This window comes from Acanthaster planci, linkage group LG08 (assembly GCF_054643075.1).
Source record: "Acanthaster planci isolate LZ-2023a linkage group LG08, COTS_SCS, whole genome shotgun sequence".
In the NCBI taxonomy this organism is placed as follows: Eukaryota; Metazoa; Echinodermata; class Asteroidea; order Valvatida; family Acanthasteridae; genus Acanthaster; species Acanthaster planci.
In genome coordinates this window covers 8164121-8183378 of record NC_141784.1, presented here as the reverse complement: position 1 = coordinate 8183378, position 19258 = coordinate 8164121, and the positions used below count along the sequence as shown (strand labels likewise).

Here is a 19258-nt window from a genome sequence, read left to right as displayed (position 1 = left end):
TTTACCGAGTTACTGTCGGTGCCCCTTTCCCAAACCCTTCGAAGAAAACAAAATCTCACAGGTTTATGCACTCAAAGATCTAGTAGAGCGAAAAAGGTGGACAAAGGGGAGGTTTCAAAGATGTATAGGGAAGGGCATTTAATACAACGAAGACAGGGGAGCACAAACCCACAATACATTAGTGTATAATTCATAACATGGAAATGGTTAATTAGCGGTTTGTCCTGAAGGATAAGGGGAGGTACCCAACCCCTTGATCACCCCTATATCTGGGAATGCAGGCCAAGGCGCAGAGCGCACGACAGCCTCTTTAGTTGAGATATATCTATGAATCATACTTTGCTAGGAGGTGACTTCACGGTATGTCTACTTTGAACGAAGGATTTGGTGACCACTCGCTGGCTGGATACCTAGATGCGATCAAAAAATGCAAAAGTGAAATATTCTATGGAATGCTCCTTTTGTGTCTCATTGATGAAAGGTGGAGGAATCAGTTTTAAAGAAGTTGCGTGTTGAGTGAGTTATCACAGCTTACATAAAAAAGCACCGGGCAAATTTCATAGATAGTTTAAACGAGTACTCAAACACCACATCATAGACAACGAGAAGATAAATTGGTACTGGATGTTCACCAGAAACGGAGACATGACAAGGATGACTTCTAATTGCCATTTACCCGCTTACCCATGGCAGTGTCAATCAATTTAAAATTACAACGGTTTGTCTCGTTAGGCGCAGCCGGAGAAATTTAGCGATAATTACCACTCACATAAGGTGAACCTCACGATAGGTTTGACATTTTTTGTTTGCCTTGGGCGCTGCGCGCATCCTTACGTCATTCATCATATGCCTGTCGATGCGTTGATCCGCAAACCAAATAATTACACTGCGACGGATGTTGGACTTTGCGGGAAAAAAACATACAAAGATGATAATTACCTACACGCTCAATGGCACTGGTGTCACTTCTCGATTGTGTTTAGAGTAAAAAAAAAGCATACTGAACGCAACGCAAGAACATTGTGTGATTTCACGGCCTCAGCATGCTGATTGGATGCGTGTGTCATAAGATTTCTCACCTAACGTCAGCATTTAAAAAAGCTAACGAAGTTAGCTTGCTATTGACCGCTTCTTATCTGCAGAACACTGGCATAATTATATTGAGTTTGTAACAACTCGGCATGAAATATATTATTGTGACTGACATGAGGTTTAGTGCTCCGAGTAAAGGGCACATTTGACATTCTAAAGGCACCTTTCCATATGTACTTTTTGTTGCACTGCGTGCACGATGCGTTCATGCATTTCACTTTTACCGACACGAAAATCGACACCATTAACATAACACATTTGCGTTGCGTGCGTTGCGGCTGTCTAAATCGCTCCGGGAGCGATTCTGAGGGATACGCAAAGCTTGGCGCAAGTGTTGACGCGCGCATAGAAAGGCGCCCTAACACGAACGACACGATGTTTGGATACTATTGTTATTTTCTTGCCAGAAGACTTACCATGTTGCATTTCACCCCATTCCCCTCTATTTCCCGGCGGACTTTGATGAACTCTCTTTTTTTCTTATGCTGTAAACATCTTGTCGTAGACGTGAATTCATTTAACCCAAATAATGGCGACAAAATTAGGTCCTAATAGTCAGCCCAGCGAATTCCTCATTCAGCCAACGAAACATTACGTTGCCGCATCTTGTAAATCAAATGAACTAGGCCTATGTGGTAATCAAATTGCAGCATTGGTGCTTCGATTGAAAATGTATGCTCCAGCAATTTGGGGGGCAGCTGGAGTTAGGTGGCGGCAGTCTCAATACTAGAAGTGTCTTCGTGATTGATTTTTTTACGTCTCTTTGAAATTCCGTTATTTCTTATGTCCTTGGAGACGGGTTGGTCGTTCGAAAAAAGTATTTGTTGAAAAATACGTGATTGCACGTATTAAAGCGACATTAAGATGATGCATAGAGTTTGATCTTAAGATAAGTACATGTAAAAGGAACAAAACCCACCGCTAGCCACTTTTGGTGTACGTTACACGAAATGAACCAAATTTTACCGTCCATTCACATTTTCCTTTCAAAGCAAGATTCGTGCCGTTTCCTTGCGTTCATTCCCTGGCTACAAAGTACAACAGCAATCTATATAATTGTATGACTCTCACAGTGGATGGGACAAGGTTTAGATTGTTTTGGAAATAGCGACTTTCACGCTGTGACTACACATTATTGGTTTGTTGGTGTTTTTGTAACCAAGGGTGTCTCCATCCGTCCAGAACAGATATCAAAGACTCTCCTGATGTTCCGAAAAATGTATGCGGTCCCATGACCTCAGAAGCCATGACAATCTGTGCGATTTTCAGCTTTAGTCAGAGATCCTAAAATAGAAACACCTCGATGCGTCGTAACGCAAGGCACGTGGGATGTGGATTCCAGAGCGGGTCAATTTGAAACAAGACGCACAAACATTTGTAGGGATACACCGCAGCTGGTTGCTCCTCCCGAGAGAAGCATGTGAAAGATTGATGTGATTCATGTAGACGGAGAGCGCAGTAATTCGGCCAAGGGCTCGGCAGTGTTTGTACAAGGAATGAGTTGCTACGTGCAGCCACAACCCTATTTTTCCCAATGGTTCACTGTGTATTTTTTTTACTTCAAGGTAGGCCTATTCGTATTGAAAATCGGTACCAGTTTTTGCGACACTTATTTGAATTCGGCTAAGTTTACGTTGTGTAACAGGAACTACGCTGTTATCAAAGGTTTCGTCGTCAGGATTAGAGTCTAACTCTCCGCAAAGACTCGATGTCTCGCTAGCTGATATCAAGATGGGGAATCGGTATCGTCGTTCGAATATAAGAATTAAACTGACTTGTCTCAATATTTGCTTTCTAGAATGTACTCGCCCGCAAGCTGCACAACGAGAAAGGAACGTATTTTGGCGCCAAGCTTTGATAATGCAATTATGAATCTTCGGGTATGCACGACTGACTGCAAGATCAGTCACGCTTCCAAATTATACCCAGTTGGCCCCGATATTTTCTTTGGCCTGTTGTTCACCTGTTGTTAACCTGTGGGTGAATACGAGCACGTGAAAGTATATTGTGCCAGCTGCCTTCCTGAAAACAGGTCTTTCAAATGACATCTCGCCACTGTTTTCACGAAGAGGCGGAAATGTCAAAAATGACATTTCTTCGATTTCAATTTTGGCATGCTCTGGCAAGCAAAACGTTGATGTCAGCATTGCATTGATGTTGCCCAGGGCAAAAATCTCGCGAACAGCATTTCGCGTTTTTATGAAGAAACACAAATCTGTCTGCCGCTTGTGTACGTACGAAACCTATCGCCCAAAAAGGCCTAAAAGTAGTGTTCCATGCAGAGACGCACGGCTTCGTTACATTCACAGCTGCGCAAGCGTAATAGGCCTACGGAAAAAAATACATTGAACATTATTATTAAGGGCGTCAAGGCAGGAAAACGTGGTTATTCGTATCCACGACTGGACGCACTTCTACTTAACAACCAAGTTAAGTTCAATTACTGGATTCATACAAAGTTAAACTCTCAAATAATAATTTGAAGGCTTTTTTATTGCATATTAAAGTTGTCGCAAATCAGTACGTTTTATTTTCACTGTTTCAAAGCAGGAGAAACTTCTCTGGCGATTATCTCGAAAACTAAGAAGTTTTTCTTCAAATGCGTGTCTCGATGAAATCGCAAAAAGCTCTCTCACCCCCTCCCCACAATTTAAATTATTTGATTACTTAGGTTTGCTAAGAGACAGTGAGAGTCAGTTTCCCCCGGATCTCAGCATTCGGCCTAATGTCTCAAGGAGTCATTGCATTGCTCGAAAATCTAAGAGCTATAATGAGCCGACAGCAGTTCATAGGAACATGGGACTTTTCCCCAAAAACTGATTACACTTTTTTTACCCATTTGTGTATGCCAACGTGGTATGTACCAAAGAAGTCTCAACATAATAATTTAATAGCATTTCGTATTTGTCCATAACGGAGACTCGAGTGGTAAAATTCCCAAAGGAATACGTAATGGATTTTGATGAATCGATGACGGAGAATATTATGGAAATGCATTTGTCGGTCTTGACGTTTAAAAAGTATTTTTCGAATGTATTCATCTTCCAATTTAGGCAAAGTTTTAATTGTATTATTTCCCCGTAAAACATCTGGTCATTGCACGGTCAGAAAAAAAACTGATTATAAAAATGACCATCTGGAAGATCGCCATCACTGAAATTCGTCTTTTTCTCCTACATTTCTGTCACTGATTTCCTTGTATGCCAATACTATGAGGCGAAACAGTCTGTAACCCGATTCGCAAGTAAATTTCAGTGTTTTTTTTTTAATCTGCATTCCGACATTGCCTCCCGCTGAACAATCATATTTAGCGCTGCAAACTGAACTCGATCACAGGCGAATGGTTTCATATTTGCTATTTTTATGAGCGCAACAAACCGACCGTACGACTTCTTGAAATAACACTGACCGGTGTTAATAAGGTTTCCGGACCTATACGTGGATATAGTCAAATTGTACTTCAGACTATGGAACCTCGGGAAAAGGTCAGACGCAGAGGTCAGAGTGTCTGATACCCGAACGCCCCTTCCGAATTTGTCCGGTGGTTTTTTTTTTTTTGGGGGGGGGGTTATAGTGTAAGCTGGATACGAATTAACGCTTCAACGATGACAGGGAATGGATAGGTAGACGTTGAGGACGGCACAAGTATGGGCTGATTATACACTTGTCGATGACGAAGAGCTATTTACGAGGATTGCGATTGGACGACGTCTAATTTGATGCGATTGGATCGCACTGCTGGAATGGAGTCGTGGTCAGAATGATGGATGGATGGTGGAGAAGGATGGACAGTTAGATGAAAACTTGTAGATAAGGAGGAAACACCACGATATAAAAACCGACAATGCGTGCTCTAATTAAATAGGTATACTGGTTTGGGTGGGTTCATTGGGAGAAGTGGTTGGATTTATGCAAAGAAGGTGTGGGTGGACATGGGTGTAGGATGGATGGATGGGGGTTAAGGGTGGCCATATGGGTGTGAAGGGTAGGCGAAGGGTGATCAGACAAATACAACACACTCCGCCAGAAATGATATTTATACTGGAGACATAAATCTCTAGCTCGATAAAGGGTTGTTGATTGTTATCACTTTGAGGGGGTTTGTGCGTGGCATACCGTGGACGATATGTATCTTGTGCAATAACGGTAGGATGGAATGCGAGCTGAGTCAAATGCATCTCCAGGACTTGCATCATTTCTAACGGCTCCTGTGGGCTGTGCTCGAAGAAGGAACCTTTTGGTAGAAATGATTTTGTCAACATCATGCCTACTCCGTCAACGTCCAGATATCGATCATTCAGAAATAGTTTTTATGTCCTGCACAACCTCTTGTTTGGCATGCAAGAGAGGTGTCGTGCAAAGACTATGCAATGCCTATAATGAACTATTTCAAACACGCATGACAACTTGAGCTAATTCTAAAGGTTTTAATGGGAAAATTAAGCTACGTATTTCGCTGCATTTTCAGATCAGGATCATGTCTGGTTTCACTCAACTTTTTGGTTTGGTTGGGTTGGGATAGGTTGGGTTGGGTTGGTTTGGTTTCGTTTGGTTTGGTTTGGTTTGGTTTGGTTTTGTGACTATTGCGACATCCTGCTCAAACGTGAGTTGTTAAGTTTGTTTCGGGGAGCAAGTCCGCAGATGTCGTCACAGCAAATTACGCAGCCAGGGGTACCGGTAGCTAGCCATGTCAAGTTTTACTTCGCTGTCATCAACAGTAATTGGTTTCACGAAACCTACAGTGTAACCCCATGCACGTAATGTCATTTTCGCGAGAGGTTCCCAAGCTTGCAGTTGTTACGACGACTGTCTCTTTACGATTTTTTGATGGTCACAAACATGTCGTCGATTTAAACTTTTTTTTTTTAACTTGCTGGAGTTGTCTCACGGAAGCAATGAAACAATTATTTCACTATAGGCTAACTCGTTGGAGAAACAATCATTTCTCGCACTGACTTAGTTCAAACTGGACAACAGAGTGCTTTATGACGATCATGATTAGATGGTCCGTTTTCAATATCGCCGCACACACTTACTTAAACATATATGACTACGTAAGTTATGCCACAATTTATCATGCAGTTTGTTGTAATTAATTTAAGCTCTGCGTCACTTTGATGCGCATGTAAACCCTTTTTATATGAGGTCAAGCAGAGTTGCACACATTTTTCCTGGGCACCGAAAACTGATAAACTACGGCTTCTACATTAAAAATTTCAAATGGGGGGCACGAACTTCCGCTGGGTACGTGCCCTGCCCCAACCTTCCCTAGTTACACCACTGACTGACGCGGTTAGACTTCGTTGAACCTGAGATTAGCTAGAGGGCGTATATTGGGAGGATATGATTGAAGTCAATTCACATGAACCCGTTTCAACGCTAGGCTATCACCCCAAGCAGAGAGCCCACAGGAGACACGGAGATAACCATAATACCCTACCATTGTTGATTCCTTTATCGTTCCCATGCTTTCAATGTAAAAGTGAAGGCTCACGTCTACTGGCGCACCTGTAAAAAAGGACACCAAAGATATTAAACGCAAAGGAGTTACTCTTTTTGTATGGGAAAAAACATAATGGCAAATGGAAATAGTATAACTCGACGTTTGTCCACAGATTTGTCAAGCAAAAATGGTGAACCCTTGCAGGATGGGAGATAGATTTCTCAAAGTTAGTCTCACATGGTGAGATGGAAATAGGCCGACAAGAACAGGCATGTTTAAATTTGGTCAGGTTGATAGTTTGTAAATACTTAAGTGAGGAGAATGGACATGTTCAAATTAATTGCTCTTCCAAAACAGAGAGTGACCCCCTATGTCAAGACGAAGTGTGATTCACGTCGCTAATGGATTTCACCCTCGTAGACTAGTTTTACACAAAAAAAATGTTAAGTGCTTTTCGTTCCGGTGTTCACTCATAAGGAAAATGATGTTCCATTACACCGTGTGATCAATTTCGTTATGGTTCGTTGTGGACTGATTAAATTTTCTTTACGGATGGGTAGCAGATCGCGCTTCTTGATCTGTCGAGGTGTTGTGATCCTCTCTTAAAGGATTTCATGTACAATTTGTTGTGAACAATTTGAATCAGTTCAGTGGCAGCTGCCCATGATGGGAAAACATTTTGGTGAGTTTTTCTTTAGGTGTTTCAACCTTTCAAGCAATCAACAATTGCCGTGAAAGCGTACAGCGAGCGAGGTTTGTTACATCAAAGCTTTGCATTCGGAAGAGATGAACTCCTCTTCGCGGAAATTCGTGACGTGAAGTGTGAACTGACCTTATGATGAAGCCACTTTATATCTACCAAGAATGCAAATTCGACTTGGAGACACATTCTCGGCAAATTTCGCAGGAGTTTAGTTTAAATAAGCTTTAGCGAAGCCATTTCTGTTTTCTAACTACGCAGATGCGAATCACTGTATGTTTGACTTAACTACTCTCGAATGAAGCCATAGAAATAACTACGTTTGAGCTCAATATCATAGCGGGTACCCGCCACAGGAAAAACCCTGAAAACAGAAATCCAAACGCTTTACGACATTGCAAGCGCTCTGAAGTCCTTTAAAACTATAACTGATAGGTTTGCCTGCCTATGAAACAGTTTTCATATCGTAGAATTGGTTACCATTAAATTTCCTTGGGACTCGTGTTGGTTTATCTGACGGGATAGAAGTCGTGGGACATACACGCCAAAGTGAAAGTTAGCCAAACGTCGATGCATATTTGCGAGGACCTCTCCCGATCTCTTATATTATTATGCATTGGTTTTAAACGTAGACGCTGTGCAATTTGCTATTGGTATAAATATTCTAAAGTTATTTTGTTTTCAATGTTTTTCACGTCTAAATCCGCTGCTGTTCAAATGGTTTTGTATTTGCATTCGTCTACGTCGTACGCACTTCAAATATTGGTACAGTTGTGTAAATAAGCGCGTGTGCGAATGGTGTTTGTGGAGTCCCTGTTTTTCTTTCATTTCGTATGGATATGTCGATGACTCAGAAAGCCCAACTCTACTGTTCTTGACGAGGATTGGCGAGCATATTTCAAATGTGTCATGCTGTACTTTTCTAAACACAGGAGCTTTTAGCTTGTGCAAAATATTTCGGTATTCCAAACGCGCATGCCCAAAATGAAGCGCGTCCGAGGTCATTCGAACGCACGAGCGATGTCTGTCCTATCAGCGCGTTCCTACGCGGACTCGCGAATAACCTTACCTTAACAGAGTGCATCGTCAAGAACCCAATGTATGCTAAACATCTCTCCAATGACATTAAAGAGGATGGATCTCCACATGCATCAAGTGAATATTTTAAAAGGCTGGAGACGAACTTTCACAAGTTGTCTTGACTCGTCAATCTTGTTTACTGTTCCGCGCACACCAAATGGACGCAACCATCAATATTTGATTTATAATGCAAGGCCTCAAACATGAGATGCAAGCCGACGACCCATGCGAAACATTCTGCTTTTAAGGTGAGTGCATTGGTGAACTTGAGAGAGGTGTATTTCTGGAAGCATTTTATTTCCTGTGAGACGCGCCTTGTTCTGGTATTGAACCTCATTTCATGATGACTTCTTTCATTAAAAGACAAATGCAAGAAACAGAAAGACTGCCTCTTGAATTCTGGAACTTTGATTAAAAACACAATAGCATGCTCTGAACACGCCATAAAGGACAAAAGCGATTTTTCTTGAAAATGAAATTGTATCTGAAACCAATTTTATTCCATGAAGGATTAGAACTCCAAATCGACAGAAATTGACATCAAATTTCGCCCAATTTCTTTCTGAATAAATTGCATCTTTCCTTGTGCTATGGAAGCCTCGCTAGCCGTGACCTGTTTTCGTGTTATCAATTTTATCAATCGTTTGATCACCAGTGGGATATAACTCTCGAGCAAATGGGAAAAAATGCCTTATAGATTCTACTGTTTCCTGCCAGGCTGCCTTTCGTGCCGCGGCACAGTTTGTTTCTTACCTATAATTTCCCCCACTGAACCCATTTTGACATCGGATAATGGAATGTTGGGACTAACATGACATGCCGTCAAAGATATTCCGCACCAATGGCGACGATAACACTGATCAGCAACTTTTAAAAAGTTGTCTGTTTTGGAGATAAAATGTGCTATTCATTGTGCATTTTGATGTGCAGCAGGATTCTAACAGTTAACATAACTGATTGGCTACCATTTCCAAGATGTTTATTTTAACATTAAACGTACCATGTGTATGGTGTACATGGCAGATTTTGAATCATGAACTGTATTCCCCCAAGTGTCCACACGTTATGTAGATGTACACACCTTATGTAGATAATGACATAGTACTATATTGAAACTAGAGCAAATTAACAATTCATCGTCTTTTTCACGAAAAGACAGGCATGTCAAAACTGACATTTGTTTCAATTTCAGTTATTTCACGGTTTTGTTTCAAAACAACGTACTTAACTACCCATCCTTAATTTTTTAAAACGAAAATATCAGTTTATACGCAAGAAAAGCTGAACAAGTGCTCACCGTTTCCAAAAGTTTACCGAATTTTCGGACGTTTGTATCTCATCAAGGTGGCGGTAAGTTACTATAAGGAAACACAGTGAATTCCCCGTCGATGCTGCGTTTCTTCACAGTAACTTAACTCCACCTTGATTAAGGACAATCGTCCAAAAATACAGTAATTTGATGACGGTGAGAGCACATTTTTTTTACTGTATTGTTTACCTTCGGTTTTACAAGAGCTACGCAGTAACTCCTGTTCTGTTTGAAAATCTCAATGGACCTACTTTTGTGCCTTTCCAGGCAGTACATTCTGTACGTGTTCAAGGGGCTAGCATGTTGACGTGTTTTTGTGAAAATAAAAAAAAAATTAGCTATCGAGATGCCTGACCTTGGCATCATTCATGTCATTTATAAATTAATAATATTTTGCTTAAGGAAGCATATCAACATTCATCTTATGTTACATTCTCAGCTGCGCGCGTGTAACCATGCGCACCCATTCCCTACGGAAAACCCTAATAAAGAGAGGGGCGTATTTCAAGAAAACGAAAATTTACGTTAGGCCTACATTTTTACAAACTTATTTTCAGTAATTAACTACCGCTTTCATTATTGTTGGGAAGTGGCAGTCTGCAGTTTTAAAACTTGAAATTTTTAATCGAAAACGTTTTTTTCTTAAGATATCATTATTTTCGTTCGGATGGTTTTGCAGTTAGTGCCCATCACTGTAAGCAATCAGGAGCTTTCATATTGCTTGCTGAGAATATATTACGCACTAAATAAAGCATCTAACTACGACTTCGGTGTCCGTTATGAGCATAAACCGAATAATAGAATTCCAAGACATTCTTTTTATGGTTCACGCAATATCAAACTGAACTGGCATAAAAAAGAAATTTACAACGGGTTCAGATACTGCTCATTCTGAAAATTCATTTTAAAAATCCTTACGTGTACCGTGAAGATTTCTGCTCAAATACAAGGTGGTTCAAAAAAAGTACACCCAAGTTTAAGGTTTATTACTCACATGTCATTCTGGAGAATTTGTGTTGACCAAGTGTTGATGAGGAGGGAGTTTAGCAACAATCCTGAAAAATGGTAGGTCTAGCTTAATACATCCATTGCACCCGCTAAATAATGTGACCTATAGTGGGTATCAACCTCATAGCAAAGTTTGTTTTGATTGTTGTTAACAAAACAATACAGCCAAGTTAGGGCATAGTACTCAGCATATCAATAGTCCGAGTAGGGTACCTACCGTCCGCTCTATTTTGGTAAATGATACTTATGAAACACTTTACTTGTGGTGGATGCCATGTTTGTTGATATTTAATGCCCACTATAGGTCACGTGACTTAGCGAGCGCAATCGGTCTATTGTATCTCAAGATATCACCCATTACCAATGGCAGGTGCAAAACGGGTTTGTGCATTCTTTGCTTCATCGCAAAGCATGATTTAACACAATGAAGATATGTAAAGTGATTTACTTTTGACAGTCATTTTCTTTAGCTTTAGAAGTAAAACGTATTGCCTGCTTTGTCTGGAACATTAGTCTGGTATGCGTGGGACCACTGTTGCATAACATTACGTAACTCATTTTCTCTAATGAATGGGAATGGTAGGCACAGATTGGGAATGCTTTGTCAGAGCGGGCTTTTCAAATTTGCAGCGAGAGCATGCTGTGGACGAGTCAGATTTGAACATGCCATTTGTAAAGGGGGAATTAAGCTAGACCTATACCATTTTTTTCAGTATCATTGCTAAACACCCTATCCATCAACACTAGGTAAGTTACACATTCCCTGGATTGCAGGATGCGAGTTAACAATCACCTTAAACTTTGGTTAACCTTTTTTAACCACCCTGTGTATATTCATATATGGAAGAAATGAACCTGCAGGCCCCCGTAGTGTCAGAGAGGTTTTGATAAAATGTGGAAAGTTTGGACTTACATTCCCGATTGATCCAAGCGGAAACTTGTAGGAAGAAAAACTTTTTATTTCTTAACTATTATTGTAATAATATTATGTGTTGTTAAACTATTTTTGATATTTATCTATAACTTATAGAGGGCCTGCGTATGACGTCACAATAGAAGGCATTTCATTCTTCCTCTAGGGAGGCATGTGGCCTAGTGGTTAGGGTTTGTTCTGATCATAGGATCAGGGGTTCGAATCCATCTGGTGGCAGCATGTTGCGATCCTGGACAAGTCGCTTTACCCCTATGAGCCTCTCTCCAACCAGGAGTAAATGGGTTCCTGTGAGGGCAGATATGGTAGTTTAGCCGTTTGCGCCAAAATGGCAGAACCAGGCTAGTATACTCCCCAGGGAGCTGAGATGGTTTCAGGAATGTTCAGATGATGTGTGAGCCCAACGTGCAGGGATAATGATAATGCAGCGCCTCAGAATGGTTTGCTAGATAGATGGCGCTTTACAAATGCTTGTTATTGTTGTTATTACTGTTATAGGCTCAAGTAAACCTTTTGTGCATTCATTGTCATTAACGCTAAATAACAAAACATGTCCTCTAGGAGGGTGCTCCACGCAGGCCCTCTCTAACTGTGTCGTAGGGCCTCAAAATGCCGGCAGTTTTCAAACCACACCAAGCTTTTTATTTGTGGTACGTTTCAGTCGGTTTACAGCGTCGATTTATGGATAAATGGTATTGCCCGCGCAGTGGGAAAAGTATCGTACATTACTGGGAGTATTTCAACCATACATTGACCGCATTTCAGCAATGTTTAGAAGGCAGCGAGTCGTCAGGAACTTTTAAGGAAGGTCTTTTTAGCCCATTTATGCGATAAAAATAGCTACATATGCTTGGTAACCAGCTTTATTGGGGCAAATAGAATACGCCGTATGTCATGAACAATTCCTTCTTTGGCCTTGAAGCATTGGGAGATTACTCTTAGTTGTCTTATTCGTTGAATTCCTCTGTATCCAATCATCCTGCAAGTGGAATCTCCGTGACCACAATACCCAGTTAAGCCACTTTCTCCCTGAAATGTATAATGCATTACATTGTTTTCCCATCACGGCAATTTCTCCGTCGGCCATAAACACGAACAATACTCAAATAAACGAATTTGGATCGCCGTTTTCTTTATTCACTGAGCCTTGAAAATTATTTTCCATCTGGCCCCTACATGCAAATCCGATACTGCACTGATTAGACACGCATTACTTCCTTGACAGAATTGGTACTGATGCATAAATACACGGCGCACCGCCTTTTATAGGGAATTTTACATCCAATGCAATGAGAGGCAAACACCTACGCGTTCATTTGCAAGAGCTACGACTACAGCTAGCACAGGGCGATGCATGGGTCTTTGAGCAATGTATGAAAAGCCGGGCACGATGTAACGTCTGCGGCTACGGCCGTTGTATGTCTACAGTGCATGACAAGGATATGGGGAAGTTTTCCACCTAGGAAGATTAACTCATCTGGTCAATTCGATTTATTTCATTTTTCACTCAAATATCTCAACCCTAAAAATAAGTGTAAACATCATGTTAAACATTAAAAGAGATAAAATAAAAAGACACCACGGCAGGAGACCTCTCTAAACTAACTGCTTTTAACTTTTTTTCTTTTCTTTTACTTTATCACTCATTCAGTGACCCGTCGCGGCTGTTGGTGGTCCACTTGAGCGATTGGGAATTTGAAATCAGCGAACTTTGTTCGATGATGCAATACCTCGACTCTCAAGGGTAATTTGTCACACCGTTGTTAAAATATGCTCCTATATGCCAACTCTGGGAATTGCCCAATCTTCAAATTTCCAATCGGTCTAAGATTTCCCTCGTCGTCCTTTGCAATTCCAGATATAGTGTTTCCCCCAACCCTCTCCAAGTGATGGATTTTATTCTTTGTATGCTGCAATATATCGTAGCTGGTCTTTGCACTTTCCAATCGCAACTTTTCTCTGGGAACTCTGATTCTCACTTTAGGGCCTATTTGTTTGTCTGGGCGAAAGTCATTTATAACGTTCTGAGCGATGGAGAAAGCAGTGCCGTGATAAAGTAACGCACTTAGTCAGGAACGCGTGTCAATTCTTGTGGGGGCATGCCCTAGGCATTTCGATGTCGCTGTCACTCACACTGTATGCTGGGGCCTATCAAAAGCACGGTCGTTGCCATTTTTCTTCGCCGATTTGATAATTTTTCCATGCAATCTGATTTGAATTTTTAACTAAAAACACCCTTAAATATTTGTTTGATGTATAATAGCTAGAGGAAGACATCGGTAAGGTTCTGTGTTCTCTCGATGAACGTGGAAATTGAAAGGTGAAATGGACCATAACTTGGGGTTGAAGCTTTTCGTCTTTGTTGAGATGTTGATTTTCCCCGTGAAGAGTCATCACAACACAGCGTCCTCGAGGTGGGTGCCTCTCTAGAATGAGACATGTCAAAGCAATCACTCGCCTTCGGAACTTCTCCCGAGAGCAAAGTGTCCTGAATGATCGTGTCTATTCTCAAGCAACCCATGACGGTCTCCAACTTAACCAAACAGCACTCTGCTTGTAGTCACATTAAGAGCTAAACTAAACCATCCCTCACTGCAGGGCGCGGTATTCACAGGTCCAATCCAATACAACATTGTACTTTGGATCTTGGTGGTGTACCTGAAGCACCCTTTATTTAAAGAAGTGATCGCTTGCATGCAGCTCGGCATAACGGGTTTGCAAACCTGCATTTGTAAACAGATTTCCTGTTATGTTTTAAACCCCGTGTAGGAATCTACTGTGTGAAGAAATGTAAAAACAATTACATATTAAATTTACTTGTACGCGTTCACTTCCATCAAAGCCCCAAATCATCCGTTAACAGTTTATTTTACGTCAAAGACGACAAGTAGCTTCAAAAGTATGGGACTTTGATGTTACTTTAAAATCTTACTGAAAATGTATTATGAAGGTAGTGCCAGGAATAGGGGCACAGTGTAATTCACGATTTCTTCAGCATCTTCATCATGAGCATAGTTTGGAATAGCATAATTGCAAATTGATTGTTTCTGATCAATCTGAATATAAAATTTCAATGTTTTTTCCATACACTCTTAACTCTCTGCTTGTATCTTGCGACAGTTCAGTACCGGTGGTAACTGCTACGAAATGGCAAAATGCACAGAGTTCAACTGCAATTAGACATTCTATGGCATCTTTTATTAGCCGACTAAATTCCTGGACCGAACGCATAAAGCAACCGTTTAAATGGCATTTTTGCCTTGTCCTGTGAGGTTCAACCAATCTGTGGTCGTCTACCGGGGAATGGGTCGTAAAAGTAAGTCGTTTAACTGATGGAAATCTATTAAAAGATGGCAGACAAGGCACACTAATTACAGTAGGCCTGTGTGTACCCCTATCCGATTACCTTTGGACCATAATCGTTATGGTTCCACCGCAGTAAGACGTATGCATATCTAGGATAAACGCAACACCCCACATTTCCTACAAGAGTTTCCCTTTGGAATTGGTAAAACCTTTTGAAAACCGTTTATAAACAATTGCAGAACAGAAGTTAAACAGCAAAGGGCTAAAGCATAAACATTGAAGCAGGTCTCGATTCAGTAATTGAGGGGGGTGCGACTTTGTTGGAATTGTTTATAGGATTAACTTCTTTATAGATGCGAAATGGCTCCATTGAGCAATAAAAGCAATTTTCATTAATATTGGATTCCATTGTATATTTTCCTTCACTTTTATTATGGCAATTCTTGACAAGCGGAGTTCTACGTTTTGATAGAGGCAACCTCCATAAACGAAGAATATGAATTGCTTGTGGTGGGTGGATTTACATTAAGTGGGAAGAGAAAAGTCAAAGGGCAACAGATTGTACGTAATAATTTGTTGCACTACCTTTATCGTTGTATAGACTGAGTGCACCTGCTAAGTCATGTGACCTATATAGTGGGTATCAAATATCAACAAATATGGCGTCCACCAAAAACAAAAAATAAAGCCGCAGTGGGTACCATACTCAGACTTCTGATGTACTGGGGTCTATAACGTGACTTGGCTGTATTATTTGTAAACAAAACTCGAAACAAACGTTGCTGTGGGGTTGATACCCACTGTAGGTCACGTGATTTCACGGGCGCAATCAGTATACATGTATTAAGTTGTGTAAAAATAAATCCAATCCAATACATTTACAAGGGAAACAGAACCAGCAACAATTGGACTTTTAACTTGATACACATCAGTGACAAGTTGCCTTCTTCGCGCTGTTGTGTGGTGTCGCTGTAATGAAACGGGTATGTGTACTTGACGACAGCGAATCTTAGATCTTAATTGGCAGTCAATCATCTTGTAACTACAGCATCCGCGCTCACCGTGGTTGCCTCAATTAAAATTTCGTCAGTCGCGCTCGAGGTTCAGAAAACAATCTTAATTATCGTGGATCATGTCTTGAATTCGTTGCCACGGTCATATGGTTTATCCTGCGTAGCAGATTCATGAAGGCCGGGTATGAGGAGGTTATGGGCCTGCCGATGAGACCCGTTGGATAGTGACCATAATGTATTCAACGTTGCATCCGAGATAGTTCCATATGGTTCTAGTGCATAGGTTTGCTATGCTACATGTACATGCACGTATTTGGTTTTCCAGAGGATGCCGTTTGGTCAGGCCGATAGGGTTTGAGCATAGTGAGAGACCTGTTTTTCTGAGTATAATGTGTGAACTACACTTTGAAAAGTTTCTTAAGATTGGGTGAATTGACTATGACGAAATAGGGCGGACCCTGACCATTGAAATCACGATTCTGTTTCAAAGCTTTTGTTGAGACATTTCCTAATGGCCGATGCTTTCGTATATCAGACAGTCTTTGTTTCAATGTTATTCTATCTGAATGTAAAAGTTTGTTCAACTAAGATGCTGCTTATACCTACCCGTGCTATTGGGCCTAATACTTGGATCATAGTCAGCCGCAGCTGAACATGACAAGGGCTGGCCACCGACCCTGCAGTACAGAAAAACATATCAGATTATTAAAAACAGATTAGATTGCGTGTATTCGGTTAGTGTGCTTGAGTTAACTTCTTGTCCGGTAAGTTATATGCTTTCGTTATGCCCTTGTATACATTTAGTAACCATGCAGGATATCATCAAGATGAATGTATTGCGCACTGTGATAAACTTACTGATTCACTATACCTTTACGGCTTTTGTTCTCAGGCCACATTATGTCTCTCGGTTGAGAGTTTATTTTTCAAATGTATTTTTCTAATTGTGTTCGAAAATTCAGTCTGAAAACGGACGGACCAGCAGATAATTGCTGAAGGAGTTCGTAGATTGCTATGACAAGGAAGGTAAAGGGTTTCACATTTCATACAAGTAGTCTTGTTACATCTACGAGACCAAGAACCTCAAGCTGCATGTATCTATAGCACAGACAACCGAGAAGATGGCCCAACCGATGGCCTAATAAGCTAGGTATAGAGGCTCGAAAAGTGAGTCCAGAAATGCTCTCAAAGAACTTAGACACGACCAAAGTGCATGGCAGGTAACGGGACTAGTTTTACCTCTTGTGATCCAGAGGGTTCAAAATACATATTTGCCGTGGGCGCTGAAGCTTGCAAAAAGGAACTACAAAGTCATTAGGACGAAATTGGAACCCATGTTGCGGAGTCCTTGACGGCTGGGAGGCACAGGAGGATCACATCTTTGATAATGAGAAACCAATAAATGGGAGAGCTGTATTTGATCTATGATTTACGGACATCACCTGCCGTCTGCGCGAATTAATTTCATCGGCGAGGGCAGCTAATATCAACTGCTGTACGGTCCCCTTTGAATATCGCCCGGTGTCTCCGGTCTCGCATTTCATGAATTGGTAATCCAGGGTTTATGTCTTCTCTATGGTTCCCTGGGGAAAGTACGTTCAGTTTCGCGATAATGAGCGTTATGAACGTTCATTGCGAGTGCTGAGCTATACTCTTGTCGGCCTTTTTGGAAAACCCAATGCTTCTTCCCTTATGATGTATAGGTAACACGTATGAGATGTTTGGTGTCGCCAAAATGACCAAATCTGTAAAATTAGTGACAAATTTGTCGAATAATTCCACTTGAATGACTCATTTCATAGTAAGACATTTATCTTTGGAATTCTGCATGGATGATAGTGAACACATATCTTCCACGGGTCGAGGATTCGTTGAACAGGTGCCATGTCCACGGGTCACTATTATGCATTGTCAGAATTGTCAGAAATCGCTATTTTTTGGTATCAAATCAAAGCTTACGATGTTATCATTTTAAACATGAAGTCTTCATTTTAATCTGATATGTTGCAGAGATAATTAATTACTTAAGACAAATGTTTTTGTTCTGTTTAATGGGATTTACCACTACAATCAAAATACCATGTTTAAGCCATTTAACACCCTTTGACATCAGTGGAAAAGGTTGCAAGATATACTGAATTGAACAGGGTACTGTCTGTTGTGATACGTGAAAACCTCTTATTTTCCATCAAAAAATGGGATCTTGAAAGGGTACAAAGTGGTTGAAGTTACAAAAGCACATGTTAATATGATCAGCAAATTATTACAAAATTTGACGTGGGTAAACTGCCCAGCCAGTTAAACTGAAGTTGTTTTCTTTGAAATACACTTATTAAACTCTGAAACTGCACAATTAAGTAAACAACTTAAATTACGGGTTTTGCCCTTGACTGACGTATGTATTTATAAACACTGTATACACAGTGCTCGCCTGAGAGCTTGTGAAATAATTCCCCGGCTTACTCGAGTGAGACTCAAACATCGGGGAAATTGCGCCTTCTCTTCGGCTGTGTACTGATGGCGTCCCACTTATACAGAGTTTCGTTGTGCGCTATAAGTAATTTCGCGGATAATTATCGGTCATGAAGTCATCAACGGACATTATATTATGAGTTTCTCTAATGCCAGTAGTCATTTATTGGGTCATTTCGCCTCTCTGGTGTGTCTTCGCTTCATTCATAACGAAAAATTGCGTGTATTTGCTCACAGACCCACTCACACATCATCGTTTAAGTCGTCATGCATCGTCAACAAACACGGCTCAGCCATGCGGGTTATGTACATTCAAATTGCCGCTTCCTGTGTTTGAAGCGTAAAGATATTGACATTTTACTGCGGCTGGTGCAATTGAACAAGCAAGGAATGTTCTGATGTCGATCTGACAACAAAATAAGTGCAGTTGGACGGGGTTTAACTTTTTGTCCTCTCACGGTTCAGTGGATGGCTAGTTGAAGCGTAAGCCATTCCCCAATCTCACATGATGTGGTGCGAAATCTTTCCTGCGTGCTATGTGGTCTGCGCTGGGGACTTGTCGGACTTTTGCTGTAAATTCAAGATTATCATCATTTTGTTCCAACTTCAATCTAAAAACAAATGCATATTTTTGTGTGTACATTTTTTAGTACAAAAATATTGAGCAATATTTTTCTTAATATCAAAACAATAATTAAACTATGCGTTTGCCTCTTGCTTTTATCTTATTTGGTATTACAAGGTAAAACAGGACTTTGATCACAAGGACAAGCACAAGCAAAGAATTAAAATCAAAATATTGTTACCAAGTAAAGAGTTAAAGAAACATTAGCACGTACCCCATGCCACGTGTCTAACTTGTTTTGCTGTACCCATTGAAAAGTTTCACTTTACCACGAAATGA

The 19258-nt window shown here is 40.8% G+C and overlaps 1 protein-coding gene and 1 long non-coding RNA gene across 7 annotated transcripts in view; one reads left to right on the top strand and one right to left on the bottom strand.

Moving 5' to 3' along the window:
- LOC110988550 (glycine receptor subunit alpha-3-like) overlaps positions 1–19258 on the bottom strand; it is a 43399-nt gene that overhangs the window by 11032 nt on the left and 13109 nt on the right. For 2 of the 6 annotated variants that reach the window (XM_022252195.2, XM_022252196.2), the window contains exons 2-4: positions 16489–16559; positions 6533–6600; positions 339–410 (exon numbers count right to left, since the gene is read on the bottom strand). In XM_022252195.2, coding sequence (XP_022107887.1) covers positions 339–410; positions 6533–6600; positions 16489–16559 — 211 coding nt within the window. The remainder of the gene's footprint in view (positions 1–338; positions 411–6532; positions 6601–16488; positions 16560–19258) is intronic. The other 4 variants (XM_022252197.2, XM_022252199.2, XM_087140207.1 and 1 more) reach the window with 3 other exon arrangements.
- Positions 7977–15272, top strand: LOC147798356 (uncharacterized). Its single transcript, XR_015426254.1, has 3 exons — positions 7977–8563; positions 13215–13307; positions 13827–15272. It is a non-coding gene; the product is annotated as an uncharacterized LOC147798356 (long non-coding RNA).